This window comes from Gallinula chloropus (assembly GCF_964237585.1).
Source record: "Gallinula chloropus genome assembly, chromosome: 6".
NCBI classification, from domain to species: domain Eukaryota; kingdom Metazoa; phylum Chordata; class Aves; order Gruiformes; family Rallidae; genus Gallinula; species Gallinula chloropus.
In genome coordinates, this window is record NC_140091.1 from 26,638,560 (window position 1) to 26,663,359 (window position 24,800).

A 24,800-nucleotide genomic window follows, 5' to 3' on the forward strand; every position below is an offset into this window, starting at 1 on the left:
GAACACCTCATTCCTCTGTTACAGCTTTAGGGTTTGGCCTCCAAGCAGTGATGCTGCTGCAATGTACTTTTGAAATGGGGCTGAAATGGATTCCCCGTGCTGGAGGCCCAAAGGTTTGGCAGCCAGAGTTACGCAAGAATGCAGCAGGGAGAGGAGTGGCAAGTAGAGAGGAAGAACATTGTGTGGGGAGGTGCTTTTTTATTTTTAAACTCGCATAGCTCTGCACATGTGACAGATGGTTGTCACCAGAAGTGAGTTTTGGGAAAGGAACGCTAAAATATTCTGAAGTTTCAGTGAAGGGTTGATAATTACCCAGTGCCTGTCAACTTTAAAATAGTTGTCAATACCCAAGTGTATGATAAAGTTCATATTAGAATAAAGGAAGAAAAGCAGGAAACATTCTCTGTCTTCTGGCAGAAATATTAATGAAATATGAGAGATTGTCTGACAAATGTGCACTGCTATCTTGTTTGGCAGCTGCAGTTATTACAGTAACAAAGGGATCAGCTCTGAATAGGAGGAATTGCTTTTTATTGTTCCCTTGACTAACTTGGGAAGCTTCTTCGTCAAGTAATTGATGATACCATCACCAGTGCAGCTGGGACAAGGTCCCAGTAAGCGAAAGCCAACAATATGTAGCAGCAAAAGAGAAACTTACTGTAACTAGGTAGCATTTTCTGCTTCAAGGAAGAAATAAAAAATATTCTGAAGGTATCCTCTACCTCTGTTAGGACTTCTTCTATCTGTGCACCTGTTTTTTCCTTTTGTGCCATGCACAAGAGTGTGTGTGGTGTGAGGAAAAAGCCTGTATGATAGGATGAAAAGAGGAATCTTTCAGTTTTACTGTGGCAGCAGCAGTAGCAATTTCTGCATGTGGTTCTGGTAACAATACCATATGGACCAATTTGTGAGATGATTGTGGTACATGATCATCATTTCCTGCAGGCTGCTTTAAAAAGGTCTGTTGTATTGGTGGTAGTAGTTACATTTGTACTTGTCCGTTGGGGCTGGGCTTGTAACCACTGGTTTCACATCACCATTCCAACCCAAGCAGCTATTAGGTGGTAGCTGATGATGTTGTTAACGATCTGGTCCTTGTGCTGACAAATATCTTTAAATCTATTCCATTCCAGATCCATTTATTCACCAGCGGCTCCCATATGGACCAGAGCCTTGGACATTTTTCTGTCACAGAAACGGATCTCATTAGGCAGCCAGAGAGCTACAAGCAGGTAATGCTTCCCCTGTAATTCTTGGATGCTTAGTATGTTTTACACAAACACAGTGTAAAACTGCACCCCTTGTAACATGTTTTTAATTTGGTTTCCAATAGGAGTAAGGGCTTATATATGGACTTCTCAGTCTCCTAGTTTATAAATTGTGTTTACCAGATGGTTTCTTCCAGTTTGATAGAACACAGACACAAGGGTATTAGGCTAAACTTTACAAAAAAAATGGTAGACAGGTGTGGGGAGAGACTTGACTGAAAGTTCCTCTGGTGATAGGGTTTATAGAACAAAAACATTCTACATCAGCTGGCTGACTGCTGTTATGTACTGCCAGTAGCCACATCTGGGCCAGCCAGGCAAAGTGTCTGCCTGTGACCTTGCCTGAGTGGGTTGTCAGTGAGAACATGGAGGGATTTGGTTTATCTCCCCAGGAGAGAGAAGCTCACCTGATGCTAGCCTTCACTATCTCCAGAAATTATACAAGTTGACTACCTTTTTGGTACTAAGGGGCTTTATTTTGAGAAATGTGTTGGAAGCACATGATGGTTGAGGTTGGAAGGGACCTCCAGAGGTCAACCTGGTCCAACCCCCTTGCTCAAGCAGAGTCACCTTGAGCAGGCTGCCTGTGACATTGTCTTTTCAACATCCCCAAGGATGGAGACTCCCCAGCTTCTCTGGGTGACCTGCTTCACGCTCAGTCATCCTCACAGTGAAAAAAAATAGTGTTTCCTGATGTGTTCAGGCAGAATCTCCTAGGACAACATCATTTCTCTTAGTGTATTGTTTCACCCTCAAGTATGTATTTTTGCTGCTCTCAAGTACTCAATTATCACAGAAGTTCCAGTTTAGTGTTTGAAGTAGTACAATTCACTTCTTTTAATACATCCTAATACATTGTTTTTACAAATCAGTCTGTGTGAAAATGAAGCAAGGCTGAAATTTTAAGCTCAGCCCTAACAAAATCAGTATTTGGCAACTTTCTGTAGTCTGTCCAAGTGTGTTTACTCAGAGATCCTGTTCTCCCTGCCGCTGCGTTAGGGACAGAAGCGGGCACTGTAAATACCGCACGCGAGGGAGTTCAGAGAAGCAGATTTGGAGATGGGAGATAGTCTTATGTTCAGCCCCCCTAAAGTGCACATTAATCTTTCATTACTGAGCATTCCTTGGATGAACAGTTCCCATCCAGCCTCTTGATAAGGTCCAGCTGTTAAGAACACTTTCCTGGAAAATTACTGGGGTTTTTTTCTAGAGCAAATGGCTAAACCAGCTTGAGATTTCTTTTTCATTTCTGCTTCACAGTCCCCCTCCTACGGTTTGCTCAGCAGCTCAGAGCACACAGCAGCACAGTCCTCTGTACCCTATCCTTTATAGTCTTCCAGAGCTTAGCAAATGTCCAGAAAGCTCTGGTGGGCTGTTACTAGAAACTTCCAGGCTGTGTAGAATGACTTTGCAACACCCTCCCCTAGCCCAGGCTGCCCAAAGCCTCATCCAACCTGGCCTTGAACCGTCTCAGGGATCCAGGGGCAGCCACAGCTTCTCTGAGCATCCTGTGCCAGGGCCTTCCCACCCTCATTCCAGGAATCTTCTTTCTTGGATGTCTGCTTAAAGTGTGCTGTTCAGTGGAGGTTCAGGGTAAAGTGGAAAGCATTTTTTTATCTTTTAAACATTGTGGTTAGGTAAAGTACTGTGATCAAGAGGGTTTAGTGGGCAGCTATATTGCTTAGTTAAAACCTCTGAGGTCTTCATACCACCGTACCCAGGCTTAAACAGCAAATACATGAAACAAGGGACACCCTCCACCACCCTTAAAAGCAAGGGTCACGACTGAAAGGGACAGAGGCAGTGATGGATGTTTTCTTCAAATAAACTGTGAGTGGCCACAGTCTCCATCTGCAGGTCCTGGGCTCCAACAGGTGCAGTCCCAAGCAAGCTCCAGTGCATGTGTGTTAGAAGTTCTTGGACAGGTCCAAAATTGGAAATGTTTGTCAGCATAATCAGCTGTGAAACTCTTAACCTCTTGAAGCTCTTGAACCTATTCAAGCAAAGAGGTTCCTCTAAGCAGTTCTCTTGTGCCTGATTCTAAAATAAGCAGGAAAAATTGCAGGAAATCATCGCAGCACTTCAGTATACATATTTTTGAGAGACTTACAGTTCTTACTCCCATCATCTGAGTGATCGTGTAGCTTTTATCTCCCCTTACTCTGATTTTCCCAAAGCAGCTTCTAGAAGTCAGTAAGTATGAAGAGCCAGATACAACAAGGTGGTATGGACTTGAAAAGGCAAGGCTGTTTCAAGTGTCTGTTTTGCACATGGATAGAGTAATATGCAGTGAGATGCTTTTTTTGGGAAATGTAATAAAAAGCCTCCCAATTTTCAAATATCTTGATAAGATTAAGTACATGATGCATATTTGAATAGCTTGGTTTTCAAATATTGGTGCAGATGGCACTGCTCTGCCGAATGTTTTTTCCAAAACCCCTGAAATAGTTTTTTCTCTCTAAGTAATGTGACGTTTCTGTTAATCTTACCTCACATAACAGCCTGCTGCACGGGTCAATAAAAAGAGCAGGCACGTCGATATGTCTTGCAGTAATGCACCCCTGTTGGTACATGGTGTTAGAGTTCCTCCTTGTGTCAGGCATCCTTCAAAGGAGAGAAATACAAAGTGTACTGAAGTGACAAAAATTATCACAGAAGGGGCATTGGGCTGGTTTTATTGAAGTGTAGAGTTCATTTTCATTAAAAATACCCCAAGAGAAAAGTTGCTCTGACCTGTAATAAAACAAGAGAAGTTTAGTCTGACAGGAAAAGTGTGATAGGACACAGATAGCTGTGATGTTAAACTTCAGTTTGTGAGATGGAAAAGTCACACTGCTCCTTTGCTATCAAAGCTGCACATTAACTTGTTTAAAATGTTCTTCATCCCTTGGATTTCTGGCTATAAAACTTTTTAGTGTGCTTTTATGTACAGGGATTTTACTGGACATTGTTATTCTTTTATCATCATAAATGTCTTTGTCAGATTCATAGAGTTGGAAGTTTCCCAAGCGTAATAGTTTTAATTATGTTTTTCTCTAGTGAGGCACAATCAAAATTCCACCTTTTTCCTGCAGTTGGGCTTGGCTGTGGTTATCTGTGTGTGGTTACACGTGTGTGTGGCTGTGGGTTGCAGGTCACTGCTGTGTTTAGTTCCTGTGCCGCCCGGGGCTGTGAGTGAAGGGGAGGCAATGTTATTTCAGCTGGTGTTCAGTTCCCACTTGAAGTACATGTGCATTCTCATTTTACCTCTTGACATCTCCATGTGTGTCCTCTCTTTGCCAGGATGCTGTCGTGACTTTTTGAACACCCTCTGGCTTGCAGGGTGTTGCATGGGAAAGAATGCTGGTGGTCATTTAGTCAGCAGAAGTGCCCCAGTGATGATGGCTACAAGGCTGTGTGCATCGGGCACAATTACAGCGCAGCAGCATGCAGCAGCCTGAGCATTGCCAGGGAACCTGGGTGTTTATTGTGTCTTTTCTTTAAAACATCTTGCCTGTATTGCTTAGAGTATGCAATGGTCCAAGCACATCTTGAATGCCTTGTGCTGTGGTACATTTTCTGAGCTGTATTGGAGTACTCCTTGGTTTTAAACAGTGCCCCAGTGTGACCCTGGGGGCTGCTGTTATTTGCCAGCCTGAAATATCTCAGGGCAGAAATAGAATTCTGGTCTCTGGCGCTGTGGCTAAAATAGTTTGGAAGCATACTGGGGAGAGAGCATGCAGAGGATGTGGCTGAGGGTGGGCAACATCTGCCCCAGACTCTCCAGGGCGGTATCATCTATCTGTGACTCGCATTCTTCTTGCAACTGTGAGAACAGTGATTGTAGTGTGGGATCAGTTGGGTAGTTTTTCCTTGTGAACATAATATTATCCCAGTCTTGTACATGAAGCCCATTTACCTTAATTCTGCACTGCATTGTCACCAGCTTGGGTGTTTTACCTTGAGCTTGAAAAATCTATGTTGCACTTAGAGTCATTAAATTAATTTTCTCATCAAATGGTTACCATATAGAGATTAATGAACTCTGAAGCAAAGCAACCCAGTCCTTCAGTTGCTTCTGTCTCCTCTTACCCTGCTTTTTATGTGAAATTAAATCTTGCAGTTTTTGTGAGAGATTCAGAGTTGTGGCCAGTACTTGGGTCATTGGTACAATGCTGGCAGTGCTGGAGTGATCGCTGAAATTGTAATGAGTGAAGATGACATCTTTAAATGTCAGTGGATCAATTTACCTTGTGTGACAGCAAATAAATAATGGAGCTGTCTGCAAGATGGACATGCAGAGAAATTTATAGAACTTGGGTGTGAATAGCTAATCATTTTGTTTCAGAATTGTATGAAAAATATTTATGCTTGTTGATCGTGTACACATTTTTAAAGGGAATTTTTTTGGCTTAAGCTAGAAAGTAAATAAGAGTAAACAATCTGATTTCGCACACGTTGTGTATGGTCAATTCCATGGCCTTATAAGGTGAGCTTTAACTCACCAAGCAGCAGGAATTGGGTGAGATGGGATAGGATGACCTGCTTTCTGGACTGTTTGTGTGTCAGGGAAGGAAGCCAAGGTACAGTATGTGTTCCCCTTCCTTTATTTGGAAGGGACTTGGTGATGTCTTACTGGGGCATTCAAGGGGTAAATGATCAAGTTGTAAGATAACTTGATTGTGGACCTTAAATCTCATGGCAGTTTCCATTGAAAACATCTCTCCCAGATGGCCATTACAGAAGGGTGATGCAGCAGGTTTATTCTCAGTGAGTAATATCCCGTTGTTGGAATTAAGGCAAAACACTAACGAGCTTCAGTTCTCTTCAGAGCAAGTATGTTCTGGTTTGGAGCATTAGGAACTGAATAGGCTTTGGATTATCAAAAATGTTGAACTTGAGTGTGCTAGTTACTTCACAGGAAATTTGAGTCTTTGGTTTCCATCAGGTATGTGTGCATGTGGCCTTGTGCACTTCTTGCACAAAGTCCTCCTGATTTCCTGAAGTGTTTTATCTGTTAAACAGTAAGGTGGGCCAGTATATTCAGTGCACCAGCACCCTGTGAGAGCTTTGGGGCCATTTCTGCCTGGGTGCCATCACCACCTCTGGGACGTATGTGAAGGCAGAGCAAGCAGAAGTCAAGTCTGTTACCCAATACAAGTTATTCAGCTGGTTACAGAATAATTGCTGTGGTATTGTACTATCTCAGAAATGCATCCTAAGTTGCTGACTGTCTTGGATGAAAATGGATTAACTATGGCAGGATCATTCCAGCTGCTGTGTGCTAGGCTATATTTGGTGTCCTTGTGCTGGTTGTTTGGGACTTCATGGAATGTTCCTGGTGGTGACAGATGCTGCAGGCAGGAGCTAAATGAAAATAAACAGTTAAAACCCTGCTGCTAAGCTTGATGCTGTGTCAGTTACTGATTTGACATAGACCTGTGCTACTATGCAGTATTTCTGTCATCAACCCTGTTATGGTCTTGTATTGTAGGGGTGAAGGATACATAACCTTACTTGAATTTCAAAGAGCATGCTAGGGGACCATCTGATATTTTATGATGTCCTTCCATCTGTTATACAAGAAGCAGTTGAACCAACACATTTCTCAGTGTAGACAACAATGGGGGGAACCCCCCCACCCCCCCACCCCCATCCATGCTATAGTCTGTGATGCTGCTGTGGAGATGATTAATTCAGGAAGCAAAGGCTTGTGCTGCATGCAAATTCCAGAAAAAGAGATTTGGTCTTTTCTAAAAAAAGGTGACCTTGAGCTTCAAGGACAAGCTGTCTTTGTTGGTATAAATTGTCATAGATTCATTATCTTCTGTCATGCTCTGGTAATTAATTCTGTTTGATCTGGCCCTCAGCTTTTTATATGTTCACTGCTTCATTCCCTTGGTAAAAGCCATGGTTCTGTCATTTTTATCATGGAACAGGATCAGTTTTTCATGCTGTAACTACCGTTCTAATTAAGGACAGCTTCACTGATTTGTCAGCATGTTTCAGTTTCTTGAAGGGAAAAAAAACCCCTTGCAATTTCTCAAGTGGACCCTGCATAAAAAATAAGACAGCATAAAGTTCAATTGCAATTGCATTGGGGCCTGTGAGTATTTGTGAGAATGTTGCAGGGTTTGTTGTGGGGGTGGGGAGTGGGTTTCTGTGCATGTCCTGTCTGAAATCCATCCTCCAGAAATCTTCATGGAGACTCATTTTACCCAGTGTTATGCCAGGCTCTGTGTGAGCTCTTCATAGAAAGATTCTGCAGCATGAACCAATTTTCAAGGTAGGGAGAGACTGTGCTGCTGTGAATGAGATCAGAAAGGTGGAGAACAATCTTCCTGAAGGAATACAAATGTCTGTGACACAGTTCTTGGAGCAATAGGGCAGAAGAGACAGCCAAGCCCCGAAGGATCTAGTCACAATGAATTTTTAGACTTACCTTACACGTTGCCAGGATAAACTTAGTTTGAATCAGTCCAATAATTTACTAAATTTGCTTACAGGCCTTCAGGTGGCCAGAATCTTTGGGTTCAGGCATCATTCAACTTTCAGAACAAGTAAGCTGATAGATTCTGTAGCAAGAACAACTGTTTTTAGTTCTCCTCCTACAGAACTCTGAAGATACAGTACTCTTAAGGCTTTTCTAATCTAATCCATCAAAACTTTTAGCTTTTTAAGCAAGTTTGTTTTTTACTGAATATTGTTGCTGGGTGCATCTTAAGTTCCTTAATGATGAAATGAGAAGAAGTTCTAGAATTGCTGACCTTTAATAAATTCCAGGGTTCACCAATGAGTTGTATGTTGGACCCATGGACACACATGCTTTGAAAAGGTCAATTATGACAAGTTTTTAATTTGCATAATTATGCTCACCACAGCACTTTGAATAAAAATAGCAAATGCTTTGCCCTTTTAGAGTATTCAGGTTTTCCTCTCTTCCTGTCTTTAGCTTGCTTTTGCTAAGCCATTCTAACACAGGGATCTGACTGTGTTAGGAACTGCAGGCTGGGACCAGACATAGGCTCTGGACAGAGGAAAGGGGTAGGATGGACAGTGAAGAGGCTTTTTGATCTGTCCCTTGTTCAGGGAGGTCAGGAGCTGGAAGAGACGACTGGACAAGCTGTGAAAGAATTCCAGCTGGGTGAAAAGGGATTGAGGCTCTGGAGAGGGGCTGTGGCAGGAGGGGCTCTATATGGGCAGAAAGGTCAAGACTGGAGAAGAGAGAGAGGACAGGGAGCTGTGAATGGGAAGATGATTCTTGTCTAGAGATCTGATCACTGTCTTGCACCTTGTGGGATCCAAAGTAATTACCTACCTGCAGGAAAATGTCATCTCCCTCCAGCAATGCTCCAGTGGACAACCAGAGCCCTGTTGACAACCTACTACTGCTGTTAGTCTGACCCAGGAGTCTGATCCTGCAGATAAGCAATGGGTGTCTGCTGCTGCAGGAGGAACTTTCAAAAGTATCTTTTTTTGATGAAACAAATGAATAGTCTGAATTGGAGTAAGATGATGCACTGTAACAATAGCATTACTTCTAGTATGTTTATGAGGATATCTTACCCTAGGACTGTGGTATCATTTGGAGCACCTTGTTTCAGAGTCAGAGCTGTGATGAAGAAATGGTTGATGATGGTGAAGTAAGTGGGAGAGTAGTTTGACGAGGAATGAAGCTGTAATAGCCAAGCCAGTGGAGTTTTGTCCTAGAGAGCTGCAGTGCTTTTCTGCCTCTGGGTTCTAAGTCCCTGTGGCAGATTACTTAAACTATACTTTCTGTGATGGGCTGCTGATGGGGTGTTTCCCACTTTTTGTGCTCCCAATTTGATGCTCAGGGATTTGATTTATGGAAACACTGAGGTTTCCTAGCTGCTACTGAATTTGATGGGACCTCTGCTTGGAACCCTTGAAGAGATTCAGCAGGCAGCAGCATCTTAAAAAAAAAAAAAACACCTTAAAAAAGGGCAGATCAGGTACTTAGGGATATAGTTTAGCATAGGACAGGAACGATTGGACTTGATGATCTTAAAGGTCTTTTCCAACCTTGTGATTCTGTGATGTAGAAATCACAGATCAGATTTAACCCCAGATGGTGTAGTAGGTCTGTGCAGCACGCTGCTCTGCTGAAGTGTTAGGCTGGATCCTAGAGTCCATGGAGTGGTGGGTGTTCATGCAGCCTGGTTTCTCCCACTAGAGCTGATGTGCTGAGGCAGCGTGCCATGGCCACGTGGGCTCAGGAGCTAACTCAATGAATAACTACCTAAAGCATCTCTGCAGGTTGTTGAGTTGCTCTGGGTGGATGTATCCACGAAGTGCTTTATAGTAATTTTTAAATTCTCTGAAAATCAGGTCTCGGAAGTCTCAGTTAAGGCATCCAAAAGAAATGGAAGCATTTTACTTTCATCTCTCTGCTTTCATTTCCCATTTGTAAAACGACAATAATACTATCATCTCATCTCACATGGGTCATTAGGAAAGATAACTTGTTTATGTGGAAGATAAAAATTCTGCCTTCAGAATGGAATTTGAATGATGTATGGCAAATAAGTCCATGGCTTTCCCCTGAAGAATAAACAGAATAATATGCAATTTAAAAGGAGGAGGAATAGCTTGTGGAGTGAGCACCAGCCATCCTGTGCCCTTGGTGAGACAGATTATGGAGAGAAATATCTTGATTGTGTAATTCTAGACCTTATACACACGGGATGGTCAAATTAGTGTTGTTTAGGCAGCTTGAATTCTGGTCCTTTTTAACTTTGAATGCTTCGGTTTCCAGCCTTGTCTTGCTGGATTGTACTTTAAAAGTTTAAAACATACTGACTGCCAGGTGCTCTGAACAACACTGCCAGTCAAAGCCAGTGCTTCCTCCCACCCTTTTAAATTACTTAATGTTTTTGTGGTGGTGTTTGAGCCACAGTGACTTTAGACATTTTACATGCACGGTACTCAGATTGGTGAGAACTAACACGGGAGCTGACATAGTAATTTTGCAGAGGAGAACGGATCTGATAACATAATGAATTATATATGGGGCTTCAGAACCTAAATGCAGGAGGCCTGGAGGCTCGTGCAAGAAAGCTTGAGGGAGCTGAATGATCCAGAGTACTTGGGGTTTTTTTTATAGTGGTTGTTCAAATGAGGACTGGAGGCTGTAAGGATGGATTTAACATGAAGGTCACCTGCGGAGTCAAACGAAATACAGGCTCTGTGCTGCTGCTGTATGAGGAGCAGGGTCAGGAGGGCATCAGTGATAGTCAGCTGGTCTGAGCTGGCTTTCTGACCCTGTCTGAGTCCTCCCCTGACCTAGACTACTGCTTTCTCCTGATGCTGGTGAGCTGAACAATGGAGCAAGAACTGGCTTTAAACCCCTGTGGGATATGTTGGTTGAAAGATTTATTTCTCTTTCTAAATATCTCTAGTTTGGCCCTTCAGTGGTGTAATGTCAGGAGCAGGGTGCTTACACAGTGACATCCATTACACATGATTCATTTGTGGGATCTGATTAATGTTTATAATTATGGGATTTACAACTGTGGGATCTAGTTAGTGTTTATAAATGTTTATAAATATCTGACGTGTGGGAGACAGAGGTAAATGGCCAGCCCCTTTTCAGTGGTCTGTGGGGACAGGACAAGGGGCAGTGGCCTCAAGTTGGAGCACAGGAAGTTCTGCACCAACATGCAGAACTTCTTCACAGTGAGGGTGACAGAGCCCTGGGACAGGCTGCCCAGGGGGGTTGTGGAGTCTCCTTCACTGGAGATATTCAGGACTTGTCTGGACGCCTTCCTGTGTGACCTGTCCTAGGGACCCTGCTTTGGCAGGGGGGTTGGACCCCATGATGTCTGGAGGTCCCTTCCAACCCCTATGATTCCGTGACTCTTTCAATCTCCTCCCCCACGATGGGCAGAGTTTCAGAGCCTGCAGGGCAGATGGGAAACCCATGTTCCTTGGGCACGTGGACGTTCAGCTCAATGCAGTAAAGCATTTTGGTCTTCCTAGCCATACTGCCAAGATCACCTTTAACATCTGGAATACTAACTCCTTATTGTTGCTTTTCTGGGACAAGGCTAAGTTGGTTTGAAGCTTGGTACACTGAAGGTTACTGAAATTGGACAAAGCTGTTGTATTTTGTTTCTTCCAGCTGTGTACATGGGAATCTCTCCTTATGAGCAGCAGTGGATACTGTCTTACAAATGGGGTGATTTGGTAGTTGTAACATGTTTCCCGTGGAGTAGGAGAGTGGCTACTGAGAAAACAATTAAAAATTGTAATTAAAAAAACCCCTTTTTGATTTGGGTATCATCTTTCCTTCTTGCATTTCATTGCAAAGAAAGAATAAGCACTAAGGAAGCAGAAAAGAACCCAAAGCCCTGTTGATGACAGCATGTGTTGCCCACTCCCTGCTGCGTGGCAGGAACAAGGAATTTTACTCATACCTTTTTTTTTTTTACTACTTTTAAGTGTTTCACTCTCTAGAAGAAGGGGGTAGGCTGCTGTATCATTTTCCTTCTGAAATACCGTAGGCAATTAGTTTTCAGTTAATTTGCTGACATTTCTCACATAAAACATGGTTTGTTCTAGTAGTTATTAAAACCTGTTGGAAACAATGGCTCAGGTACTCATTTGCCAAAATAAGGCAGAGGAAATGCAACGCTTGTCATCAGGAAGAATTACAGAGGTCAAATGACTTCAAAGCCATTTTTAGACAATGTCTATTTGTGGCTGAGTTCCTGGTCCTTCTCAGGAAAGTAAAAGGCTCTGCCCAGCTGGGCACTGCAGTAGCAAGAGCAATCAAACTGTGCCACGTCATGTTCATTGGTATTTCTAAGGCAGATTCAAGGCAATTTTAGAAGGGATGACTTTAAAAAACAACTCAAAAAAGCTAAATATAAATGAGTTGCCTTTAGAGGCTTTGGGTGGTCTCCTGTTGGGAGACCAGCAGACCAACTGTCTTGGGTGAAGAATTCCTCTCCTGGCTTCCCTGTTTATACACATGGTGTTGCTGCCAGAGGTTCTACCCCTCCTCTGGAAGCAGTGGGGGTTGGCTTCCAAATCTAGTCTGGAAGATGGACAAGGACTATCCAGAGCCGAGACCCAGCTGGAGATCAGCGTGGAAGTTTGAGGTTGATGGCAAGAGAGGGGATGAATGGGTACCTGTGGGAGAGTTAAATTGGGGAGGCTGGAGAGGCTAGAAAGGTAGGAGTGACACTCCTCGTGCAGAAAGAAAGAAGCCACTGCAGGAGCTAAACTCCTTTAAATCTCAAAGAATGAATATGATCAAAACAATCTCTTCTGTTTCACCTTCCCTGCAACTGTCTACAGCATCAGATAGTTTTCTGCTCATCTGATGCCTGCTGTTACTGGCTGGATCAGTTCTGCCTGCGCTGGGACAGGCATTTCCACCTCTGCAGCCCCCTCAGATCCTGCTGGTGGTCCCCTTTCAAAGCAGTGTGTGGAGTATCCCATCCCAGGAGGCAGCAGACACCTGTAATTAAAGAGCTTAGATAAAGGCAGATAGGGACAGAGAATGTGCCTGTGTTTATGCATGGCTAAAGGAGAATCCTTGTAGCCAGGTTGGATGAGTGTGTGATAATGTGAGTGGGAGATTGGTTGGGTCACAGCTCATACTGGTGCCTGGTTGTTAGTGGTGTCCTTCTGGGATCAGCTTTTGGGTCAGAAACGTTTAACTGATTGATGGCTTGAATCAGCACATCACCAGTGTGGAGAGTATCAAACTGGGCATGGCAGTGTATCGCAAAAAACCCCCCAACAAACCAACTAGTGTAGGTGTCCAGGGGGAGACAGAAGTTGTCCAGGAGCCAGCAGTGTGCCCAGGCAGCAAAGGCTGGCAGCATCCTGGGCTGCATTAGCAGGAATGCAGCTGGCAGGGTGAAGGAAGGGAATGTTTTCCTCTGCCCAGTGCTTGTGAGACTGAGTGCTACCTGTCTGGTTTGGGTTCCCCAGCATGAGGACAGTGGCATACAGGAGCAGGTTCTGTAAGGCCACTGAGGAGGCTGGGGCTGGAGCATGGGTCAGGTTCCTTCTCAAAGCCACACTGGGACAGGAGAAAGGGGCAACAGATACGATTGGAACATGAGAAATTCTGGCCAGGTGTGAGGAGAGACCATGAGGGTGGTCAGACCCTGGAGAAGGGGTGACATCTCTGCTGTTGATGCCCAGGACTTGCTGGACAGAGCTCTAAGCACCTTGCTTTCAGCAGGGGCTTGGATTAAAGACCTCCAGAGGTCCTGTCCCACCTATGTGGTTCTATTCTGCAGCTGATGATGTTGGAATGAAACCAGCTTCTTCAGCTGTCAAGCACTAGCTTGCCACCCAGCTGTGAATCATTTAGTTGTTGAACTCTGTACCTGATTTCACTTTCCCAGTGCCCCTTCTTGGGAAGGATGCTTTATTTTTTTATTACTCCAGACAGTTTTAGTGCTAAAATATTTCTTTAGATATTTTTTAAGCAAGGTGGCCTCTGGCTGCAATTAGTGTCCCACTGGAAGAACTGGCAGCATTATATAGCAACACTAAAGCAAATCATTCTACCTCGTGGCATTATTACCTTGATCTGAAAATTTCCCCAGGCTGCAATTTGTCACTAATATTGCCTTCAGCTAAACTTCTCCATACCAAAAAGAAAGAGGAGTTAATAGAGCTGCAGTTCTGGACTTGCCATCACCATTTTTTTGGGGATGAGTTATTACTTAGTACATTTTATTGACCAAGCATGTAGAGTTCTTGGTCCTTGAAAAACGATGCAGTGGTTCATCACGGGCTCCATAAATTGTGGGACTGTGTAGCAGCAATATCTTAGTCTCCTGCACCACGGGGAAGGACGGTGTCTCTGCAGCAGTAGGTGGCTCCTGCACTGAAGCAGGAGCCACACTGTGTGGCTTGACTGATACAAACACTTGGTTGTGATTGCCAGTGACAGGAAAAGCGATAGGATGATGCTGAGTTTCACTGCTGCTTTTGTGCTTTTGCTTGTTTTATGCCATACTTAACATAATTTGAATGCTGTGACAGTGACAATGACAGCAACATAGTATAATATAATTCCACCTGAGACAATGCAGCTGGAATTAATAAGTCAGAGAGACAAGGCTGAGGTGCTTTGTCATCAGTTGGCATTGGGTAATTTGTTTTGGTTTTTTTTTTTTTGGTGAAAGTGCTGACAAACCCAGTGATGGGAGAAAGCTGCCCCAGCCCAGGTGATGCTTTGGGCCAGCACAGGGAGGCCAGGCAGGCTCTGCAGTCCCCTACATTGCTGTAGAAAAGGTTGTACCAGCTGCGGATCTGGTGTCTGGAAGCTGAATGATTAAATGCCTGTATCAGCTGAGGCTGATGTGCAGGGGCATGAGTGGTGTGCCTGTACTCCACATTCATATCAAAGTACCCTGATATGACTGCTCCTCAACCTTCCTTGGTAGGAGGCTTTGGCATGATTGTTGCTTACTTGATACTGTTTTTTGGTGATGGAGTCTGAAAGGGTCTCATCGGCCCAGCCTGGTGGGTCTTAGCTGGGGTATTGGACCCTCAAGGAACAAAATATGTCTGGGGAAACAATCTCAGGATGAGGAGCTTTAAAATATATAACCCATCTCTTGAATTGTGCCTTGAAGCTAACAATAGCCACTAGAGAGTGCAGAGTGTCTTTGCTTGTGGAGTCATTACTGTTGTTTTCATTGAAAAGAGAAACCAGTTATCAGCTCCAAAAAGGGACTTAAGGCTCGTTACTCTTCTCTTGTGCTGAAATAGGGCTGTTGATGAAGGCTGAAACTGAAGTCCCCTAGAGCTATGATGATCTTGTGATCCCTCACTGGGACCTCTGCTCTCCTACATTCACCGCTGCATCAAAAAGACACTTAACCCATCCGCAGTGTCAAGCAAAACAGGACCACTGTGTTCTCCAGCCTCATGCTAGTTAAGGAAGCAAAATGCGGTTAAATTCATATATTGCAGTGGCTTTGGTCACAGCTGAGCTCCCCCTGGAATGCTGAACTGAACAGAAATGTATTCTTTAAAGGTGAGAATGCAGCTCAGATTGGGAGGAGACTGGTAGATTTTTTTTTTCCTAATAGCCTTGTAAAATTAAACTTTTTTGGCAATTGGCCTAGAATGTTTAGCTCTACTGGCAGGTATTTTTGTGCCTTTCTTTAAATAACCAGGAAGGAAAGGAAATAAATAGGCTTATAAAATCAGCTATTACTCGTGCTTTGCAAGTGGTTTTGGATTTGTGGTCCTTTTAAAGTATGTTTGACGCTTAATTTAAAGGACTGGGTTAAGAGACTAGCAAGAGAAATGAATTGACATAAGGGAGACTGTAGCAGACTTTAAATTAGTAGTTTCTCTAGTCAGTAGTGTGTATTTTAAACTGTATGAAAATACCTGCATGCATGATAGGCTGTGATGGCTTGTCAAGGAAGAGCTAGGCTGGGAGAAGTGGTATTCATATCAAGCTAGCCAGCTTAGACTAATCTGCATATTGAATAACTTCTTAAATTCATTGTTTAACTCAGATGAACATTGTGATAGCTCCATGTGCTGCTGAGTCCCCAGTGGCAGAAGCCATTCTTCTTTGTGCTTCTTTTTCTGTCTTTGGGCAAGGGCTAGATTTTCTTTAACATCTGTAATTTCTATTAGTGCTTTGAGGTTGTGTTTCCATTGCTGTGGTTGCTGTACAAGCCGGGCCTGTCATGGTGTATATCCAATAGTGTGCTGGGGTCACAGGTTGAAGCCATGCAGCCCCATCACTGACAAGCTGTCCCTTGAAGCTAAATCAGGAAGCCCTGCATGTCACTGCTAGATTAAGGACCTCCTTACAGGCCAGCAGGCAGAGAAGGTGGTAGGGAGCTGGCAGGAGTCTGTGGGAAGGTCTGTATGAGGCACTTCAGCCCTGTTCTTGCAGGGAGAAGATGGGAAGGGAGAAGGAGGCTTGGGAGCCCTACATGGCCTTTGGGACTGGCAGCCTGTGGTGAGCTCAGTTGATGAACTTATACAGAAAAGCCCTCGCAGAACGGTCAGACATCACTTGCACACAGGTTGTGCTACATAGCCCTTCGTTTTGAAGAGAAAGTACTGAAGCTAAAGGGAAGAAAAAATCCAGCCCCTTGGCTTGGTAGGTGTTGCAGTACAGGCTGATTAAAAAAAAAAAGAGAGCACATTTCTTTGGCTTTGTGTAAGGACAGTGATTTTGTCTCTTCACTGCCAAATGCTGGATAAGGCTATCAAGGAAGGACACAGTAGGTAGATATAATAAGCTGGTGGCAAGAATGGATGGGATAATTAAGGGGGAGAAGGGTAAAACCTAAAAGGTTAGTTCCCCCGTTGAAGTTAGTAGTCATAACAAACACACAGAGGAAAGGGAATGCTCCTCCTATGACTAGCACTTCTTCATGGTGTAGTCACCTCCAGTGTGGAAACATAGAAACCAGGATGTTGGTAGTGTTCAGAAGTGTAGCACCAATTCTGAATTCAGATGAGCTTTAAAAGCACATTAGAAATTACTTGTTCCTGTTCATTTCTCGGTGTGTTTCTGTGGTCTGTTAAAAATATAGAAAAGTGGGCAAGTATATGAGGGAAAGAAGAAAAAACTCAGTATGGATAATCCTTTGTTCTGCCTACAGAAATGGCCTGAATAAAACTAGATGAATAATGGTCTTTTTTTGACATCAGCTACAGGGGTGTTCTGGTTGGCAGTACAGTATGAACAGCTGTCAGGCAGTACTATGATACAATTTGGTGCTTTTCTCTGAAATCCCCTGGCTGAGATTTCTCTGAAGTAAATTGTGATTTTTGGTACGTACTGGATGAGCTTTAACTGAGCATATATATATACAGCTAAAGGTACTCAGTGCTGCCTGAAAATTTGGCTCTTGAGGTATGCCAAGTTAGGCACCCAAAATCAGGGGTACCTTTAGGGAAGAAAATGCCTATCTTTTCCATTCTCATTCATCTTGGCTGTTAAATTTACGCTTCAGTTGTCTTTTCTCTGATCTTTTTTCCCTCTTTCAATAGGTGCCATTTCCACAGGGAAGAATGCAAAGTGGCCCATTCACTGACCTGTTCCTCTGCAAATGAATGTGGTGGTTAGTGCATCCCAGTTCATTGCCTAGCAATGGGAGAGCTGCAGTGCATTTTCTGTGTGCCAAATGCCTCTTTTTGTTTGCTTTAAATTCTATTTTCTTTCAGTTTCATTTTAAACAGCTGTTTTCTAAATCCCTCCACAAATAGCAATTATGTTTTATAATCATGATCTTTGTCACTTAAGTTTTTAACTAGCTGTTTGATTCCCTGCTCTCAGCAATGTAAAGCTGAGACAGCTCAATTGAAGTTCCAGTTGTGGTGGTATAAAACCAGTGATGGCGAGGGGAAAAGTCACATATTTTGGTTTAGGTGTTGGAGGATTTGCACACATCCAAGTGTCTGGAATTGCACTTCTCCATCCAAAGCTGCTGTGTTTTGTATTTTATGTATTTTTTTCCTATGCAGGGGATCCATGTTTTCTCTTACAGTCTACACCAGAGGGGAAAAATGAAACCTTTCCCCATCCTTGCTAGTGTTTTGGTCAAGGTCCAAAGCTGTTGGTGGAAACAGTTCTTATCCACTTTTGACATACAGGAGCCTTTCTGATCCACCCACCTCCACGCAGCCTTTCTCCTGCTCTGCCTCACCCCTCAGCACTATTTCACTGGCAGAGAAATGACTTCTTGAGCAGATCTTTATTTGCCTCATGGTTAGAAGCTGCTTATTGGTCTGTTGGTTTTTGCTCTTTAGCTGCTTGTACTTCACACTACTCCAGCGTGACTTTCTACTTTTCAAGCCTATTTATTTTCGTTTCAGCCTTCAAGGGATGTAGGGGAATGTCTTAAATCAGCTTTGTTTCTGGAGAAGTCACAGTGTGGAACTGAATCTCAGAGCACTGAGTGTGTCCACCTACAATATTGGGTTTTTTGTCCCAGAATCAGATGTTTATGATACCAAGATTTTCTCTGCTTTTTTGGTGCTTGGCTATGTCTCTAAAGCCTTAATCTCAGTTTTGTTTTACTTCTGGTAATGTAAATTGTGTAACTTTTTCATGAGTGTTTACCCCTTTCTTTGCATATCTTGAAAGGAACATCTGTGCTTTTCTTCTCTGCTGCAGTTCTCAGATGCTCAGGTGTCCTGGTTTTGGCTAGGATAGAGTTAATTTTCTTTCTAGCAGCCGGTGGAATGCCATGTTTGGGAGTTAGGATGAGAGCAGTGCTGATAACACAGGGATGATTTAGTTGTTGCCCAGCAGTCAAGGACTTTTCACTTCATATTTCCCTGCCAGTGAGAAGGTCGGTGGCACCCAGGAAGCTGGGCCAGGACAGGTGATCCTAACTGGCCAAAGAGAGTATCCCATACCAGTTATGTCATGCTCAGCTTAAAGGGGGGTTGGTGGGGGTAGGAATACTCAGCTCCAGGACGCACAGTTTTGGGGGGCAGTCTGGTTTTGGGACAGCTCTGAGCCATACAGCCTGAGTTGTGGGGTTCAGTGAGAGCGTGCGCTGTGTATCACCAGCTTCCTTAGCGAGTGAGCGGCTGCATGCTGCCCGGCTCTGGGTTGGGGCAAAACCACCACGTCAGCTTACAAAACTCAAGTTGAATTAAGCCGTTTCCTATTAAGCAAATAAAAGTATGAAATAATCTCTGTATAGCTTTCCCCATATAAGCCTTCATACTCAGCCAGCCATTACTTGAGCCTTGACTCATCCTGTTGAGATCTTGGCGTTTGGAGTGAGGTTTGCAGTGATCTGGAGTCCAATTCAAGTTTTCTATCTACAGTCATACATGAATAGGTGATGAATCAGCACTATTTTGTCTCTGAGTCAAGAAACATAATTTATTGCTGAAAGACCTTTTTTTATGTCTAACAATAGGATAATTTTCTGAATATTTAGGCAGAGGAATTTTTGATTAAAGATACTTTTGTCACTGATATGGGAGTTGAATTATGATCTGTGGGCATCAAGAGATTAAATATTTGTTGGAGGAAGCTCTCTGGAACTAAGGCTCTGAAAAGCATGCATTATGCTGCAAATTATTAAATACTGATTTCTGTTGCACTCTGCAGGCATCAATGAACTTGGCAATACGCTAGTAAATAATATGAAAAAGATTAATATCTCAACAGAAAAAAGTAATTACAAATATGTTTAATGAGTTTTGGTGTGTGTTAGATATGTGGATACTGAAGAGGACTCAACTTTGGCCTCTTGAGTATTTATAACCACCTAGAAGATGTCACCTAGGACCTTTGCAGCTGAAGTTCCCAGAGTTTCCTGAGTTCCATGAAACACATGGTTCTCTGAGCTGCATTGAAGGCGGGATGTTTTGCTTTGGGGATCACAGCTGCACATCAGAAGAAGCAAGGTGGCTTCTTGACAGAGTTCACATGCCCCTGCATCACTCTGAGGGTTCCTGGCAGCCTGCTCTGCGACAGCTCAGTTAAGCACAGTTTAGCCTCTGTAGCAAAGCTGTTGCTTGCAAGTCGTTTTACACCAGTGATGGTTTCTTTACAATGGTTTAGTGAAGTTGTTACTGCAAAGTGTTTGCTCTCAGCATTCATTATGGAATTACTTCTCCACAGAGATAGCAATTTGAATTTGTCATTACTTCTTCTCTCGGTGTGAGTATTTTAGAGCAATAGCTTCCCCCAGAAGAACGAAGGAAATGGATTTCATTGTCTTAATTTTGTGTAGAGGGAAAGACGATTTTCATACGTTATCCATAAGCATCACTTAGATATCCACGTGGGGTGTATGTTCAACTTGCTGCCTTGCTTTGTTCATGAGACAAAATTAATGCTCTTCTGCAGATGTCAGTCTTTGAATTTCATTAGTAGGCATGATAACATCTGGGTCCTTAGGTCAATGAAAATGAGCAGCTGTAGTTGCAGCTCGTGAATTTGTCTTAAATTTTGAGGGGTTTATGTAGCAGCAGAAGTGGAACTGTTCATTGCATATAAAGGCATCTCTGTGTGAACTGTTGTTGGTACTAAATGAGTAAGAAGAGGTACTGTGTTTGAGGAAAATGCAGAGGTACACTTTGGGCTTTGGTTTCCACAATTGCACATACAGCTGAAATACCACCCGTGGCATGACTGTGATGAGTGACCTAAGAAATGACCTCAAACTCACAGTGTGCATAGTTCAGTTACAGAACTATAAATGCTTGTGAGAAGGTTGAATAAAGGATGAGGTTTGGGGGAGAGGAGCTGGGTGATGCAGATAGATATTCATTTCCTAAGTGCAGGTTTGTCTGAGTGAAAGCCTGTCACCCCTTGGTCACGTGGAGAGACTGTCCTTGTGACCAAATTCGTGGCATGCAGACATAGAATCCGTTGTCCTGTCCTTGCCTTGAACATTTATTTGTTTTTATGGTTTTTGCTAAGGTATCTCAAGGATATTTGTAGTACATTAGTTTTTATTGGGCTCTGCTTTATTTTCCATGCTGCAATAACCTCAGTCCGGAAGATACTGTCATCCAGGAAGTTCAGTCCCTTGGGGCAGGAGCTCAAATGTTGGCTATTGCTGACTGCCTAATGCTGTCACAGCCTGCTCCAGCTAGGTTGAAAACTGTCCTCCTAGGATGAGGGAGGAATATTTTTGGCCCATTACTGATTTATGGCTGAAAGAATCTAGCCTGATATTTCCGATGGTGGTAGTGCCTTAGAGGAAGGTGAGGCTGTGGTAAGTAGGTGAGTGAGATGAGCGCTTTCCAATAAGTTGTTCAAGTTTGGCACACTGAATGGAGCAATTTTAAAATAAAAAGGGTGAGGGGGGTGCAACTAAAATGCAAAAGATCCCAAAAGGCTTGAAATTAGGAGACAGCTCAGGAAGCCTTGGTTGTTGTTAAGGTCGGTTACCTCTAACCGATCATTTTCCAGGTTGGAAGTTTCGGAACCGTAACTTTTTGGTTGTGGTGTGAAAGCAAGTGGCATATGGCTTTTTAACATTCAGGAGCTCCTCCAGTGAGACTAAAACTAGAATATTTTTTGAAGTCTTAAAATGAAAAGCTCCCCATGACAACCTTCACCCCTCTCTATCTGTCACAAGACATGTTCAGAACTACAATCACATACAGCTCATGACCATATTACAAAGATACTTTAAGATCAAGTAACTTAGCTGTTGCCTGAATATTTAATCAACTTTTTGGCTGGGTTTTATTGTCAGCATCAGATCCCATAATGTGGGCTGTAGATACACCTATAGAAAAAGGAGGCAGCCATTTTTCCACCTTTCATATACCAGCCGAGCTTGAAACTAGCAGAGTCATTAAGTAATGCCAAGTACCACTTATGTGACCAAATGTGTAATAATTGTACTTTGAATCCAGCAGTGTTTTAGAGCAAACTGCTCATCATTTCTAGCAGTTAGTCTTCCAAAGTGTATTCCTTTCTTTGGTTTATCTTCAAGTTCTATTGGCAGAACAAAATTGCAAAGTCAACTCACGCTTTGCAGTTACTGAAATTACATGTTATGTAGTAAGTAACTAAACCCAACATTCTTCCATGTTATTTTGGAGCATCAGAGATCATCTCAGTTTGAGTGAGCTGAGTAAGGGATGAAAGATTTTGGGAGGAGGCAGAGAGGACCGGAGATACTGGAGATACGAGTTCTCTACAGGTGTGGGAGCAGCACGGGAAGGAGGTACACTGGACTAGTGGTGGTACCTGTATTTTGCAGTTTGCTGTTACTTTTGAGTATGAGGAGGCCCAGTCAGAGACCACGTGTAAGTTTTACCTAAGAGAAGGCTGTACGTGGCCTGAAAGAGAAGGTGGTGTTCAGACCTTACGGCCTTGATACATGTGAGCGAATGGATAGATGGAAAAACACTCTTGGAGAAGCATGACTAATTCTGGTAGTCAAGAAGCATAGAAGATTTGAAGGTGAGCATGCATCTAGGCCTAACATATCAGAATTATGGCTCTTTGATCCATCAAAACAACATGTGAACTCACATGTTTATATGTAAAAGCTAAAGGGTTTTGTGCATTTGAGGTGAGAAATTAGTCATGCTGGGAAAAGTGTTTCACATCATGTTTCTGCAACTGGTTTTACAGTGTTCTTGTAAAGTAACCCACTGCTTTCCCATGCACCACTGACACTCCTTTTGTAATTTAGACTGAACACACAGTTTATTTAGTTCACAAATGATCAGTGTTGCCTGATTTTCTTTTCTTTGTCTCCTTTTCTCTAGCTGCTACAGCTTCTGGAGTCTGAAACCATGCAACTAGAAGCCTTTCTGGAGTGGAAGCAACTGGAACCAGTTTATTGGCACTGGATGGTAATAATTCAAACCCATTTCAAAGGGTGCAGCTTTCCTGACTCTAACAAATAGCTGACCACTTCCAAAAGCCTCCTTTCACACAGAAATAAATGCTGCAAACCAACTGTTCAGCAGCATTTGCGAAGAAGGGAAAAAAGCCTTTGCTAAAGGAAGGAGTGTTTTCCTGGTTCTCCTTCATCCCTCTGTTTCTCTTGAGTAAGACTCATGCAGCTAAGCTGAGGAATGGCAGGGCCTAGTGGCAGAATTTCATACAGTTAACACAAATGAATATGTCTGATCTTCATCTCTTTAATGTTTTTTAAACATGGCAATCGTACATTTTGTTAAAATTAAATGGCTTTTCAGAAGAGGGCCTCTAAGCTTTATTGCAGACTTGAGAACAACTAAATTTGCAAGCAGCTGATATTGAAAACAACTTCATTTTTCCCGGCCAAATAATGTGTTGAAATTGCTGGTTTCCCCTTGAACTGTGTTGAATGATCATAAGAAAATCAATAAGCCTTTCTCTGTGCATCTTACGATTTCTCAAGTGAGCGTAAACGGTGCCATCCATCTCACTTCTCTCTACAACTTTTGCCTGTTTGCAGTTGCTGAAAATAGTTCTTTAGAGCACCACATTAGCTGTATGAGTTTACAGAATCTCTGGAATCGGTGACCTGACTGTTAATTGCCCATATGCCTCATGCCACACTGAAAGCAATGCAAAGGATGGTAAAATCGTGTCACCTGTCTTGAAGAATACTTTCAATGCAGAGCCATTTGGATTGCCACTAGCTCTATACTGACTTTTGCTTTACATGCCTAATACCATGCAGTTGTTTGGAAAGCATCAACACTGGCTGAGACCTGGCTCCAAAACGGAACTGTGGTTCAGCACATCCACCAAAACCTTTGTCTCTGACATGTTGAACCGCAGCAAGTACTGTGTTAGTATGCTGCCTGCAGTTAGGTCCTAAATAGATAAAGGAAAATACCCCAAACAAAACCAGAAAAGCTTTGGTTTATTTCCATGCAGTTCATTAGCCCATTGGTGCCCAGAACGTGGCAGCATTGTCATGAGCTGGGCCTTTGGTCTGCATGAGCTGCTGGCCTCAGCACTGCTTTGTGCCAATTTGCAATGCTGATGCTTGCTGAGAAAGGTTTTGTAGGGTGTCTTCTTCCATTCTTAGCCGTCTTGTAGTATTTTTTCTTGGATGAGCCTGAAAACCTCTTGCTGTGAATTGAACTAGAGTTTTTATCCTACCTGCAGAGGAGAGAGAGAGAGAAAGAAGGAGGAAAAATTCCTGTCCTCTTTATAGCAATCTTTATATAAGTGAAGGCTGTTAGCATGTCACTGCCTTCCCAGTTCCCATTGCTAGGCTAAACAAAATCAGTTCTCTTAATGTCCCCTTGTAGGCCATTCCTTCAAACTTCTGATGGTTGTTGCTGCTCTCGTGTGGGATTTTCCTTCCCATTTGTCTGTGTTTAACTTCAGGTGCTTCATCGTTATGTGAGTGTTAAGGTCAGCACTCTTTCATCACTGAGACTTGTGTTTGTACTTTCTAAAACAGCACTTGACTTTAACAGTATGACAATGATGACTTCTGAGATCTCTTCCTGCAGTGTTGCTCCTGAGCCAGTAATTAATGTGTTTGGTTTCTCCTTGCCTGTGTGTAGACCGTGCTGCTTAACTGCTGAATTTCCTCTTCCTTTTTTCAAATTACTTCTCCAATTTTGAAAGATAATTTTAAATGCAAATTATATCCTTAAAAGAGATTAGAACCTCTCCTATCTACCGTCTTCTTTATAACAATATAGAAATGAATATTTAATACTCCTTGAGTGAGGAGGCCTGGCCCATTTAGTTATGCTCTGCAGCCCTGGCTTGAAAACTGTGTTTCTAATCCGTGCACCATGGTGTATAGGTACGTGCATTCCAAGAACTCTGAAGTTATCTGGTATTTCTTTAAGTATTTCAAATACCGGTTGCTGTCTCTGAAGACAGTTGCAGAATTAATTAGAGAACCAGATCATGGTCAAGTAGAGCTTACAGAGCTCCTGACCAGTCTGGAGTAGGGTGATAGCACAAGTGATACTGTGAGTGTTACAACTGAGCTGTGCCGTGTAGCAGATGGGGCTCTCCTGGACAGGTAAGCATGTATCTCCATCCTGGCCATTGCTTTATTACACAAAGCCATAGAAGTGCACCCAGCCTGGGAGTCTGAGCTTCTGCAGTAGTGGCAAGCTCTG

At 43.0% G+C, this 24,800-nt stretch overlaps 1 protein-coding gene across 1 annotated transcript in view; it reads left to right on the forward strand.

Annotated features, from left to right (window-relative positions):
- The window catches only part of TEDC1 (tubulin epsilon and delta complex 1), a gene marked incomplete at its 5' end in the record, with an annotated part of 72,617 nt that overhangs the window by 26,550 nt on the left and 21,267 nt on the right, over positions 1-24,800 (forward strand). Inside the window, 2 exons of the mRNA XM_084266300.1 lie at positions 1,134-1,232; positions 22,482-22,568. Coding sequence (XP_084122426.1) covers positions 1,134-1,232; positions 22,482-22,568 — 186 coding nt within the window. The remainder of the gene's footprint in view (positions 1-1,133; positions 1,233-22,481; positions 22,569-24,800) is intronic.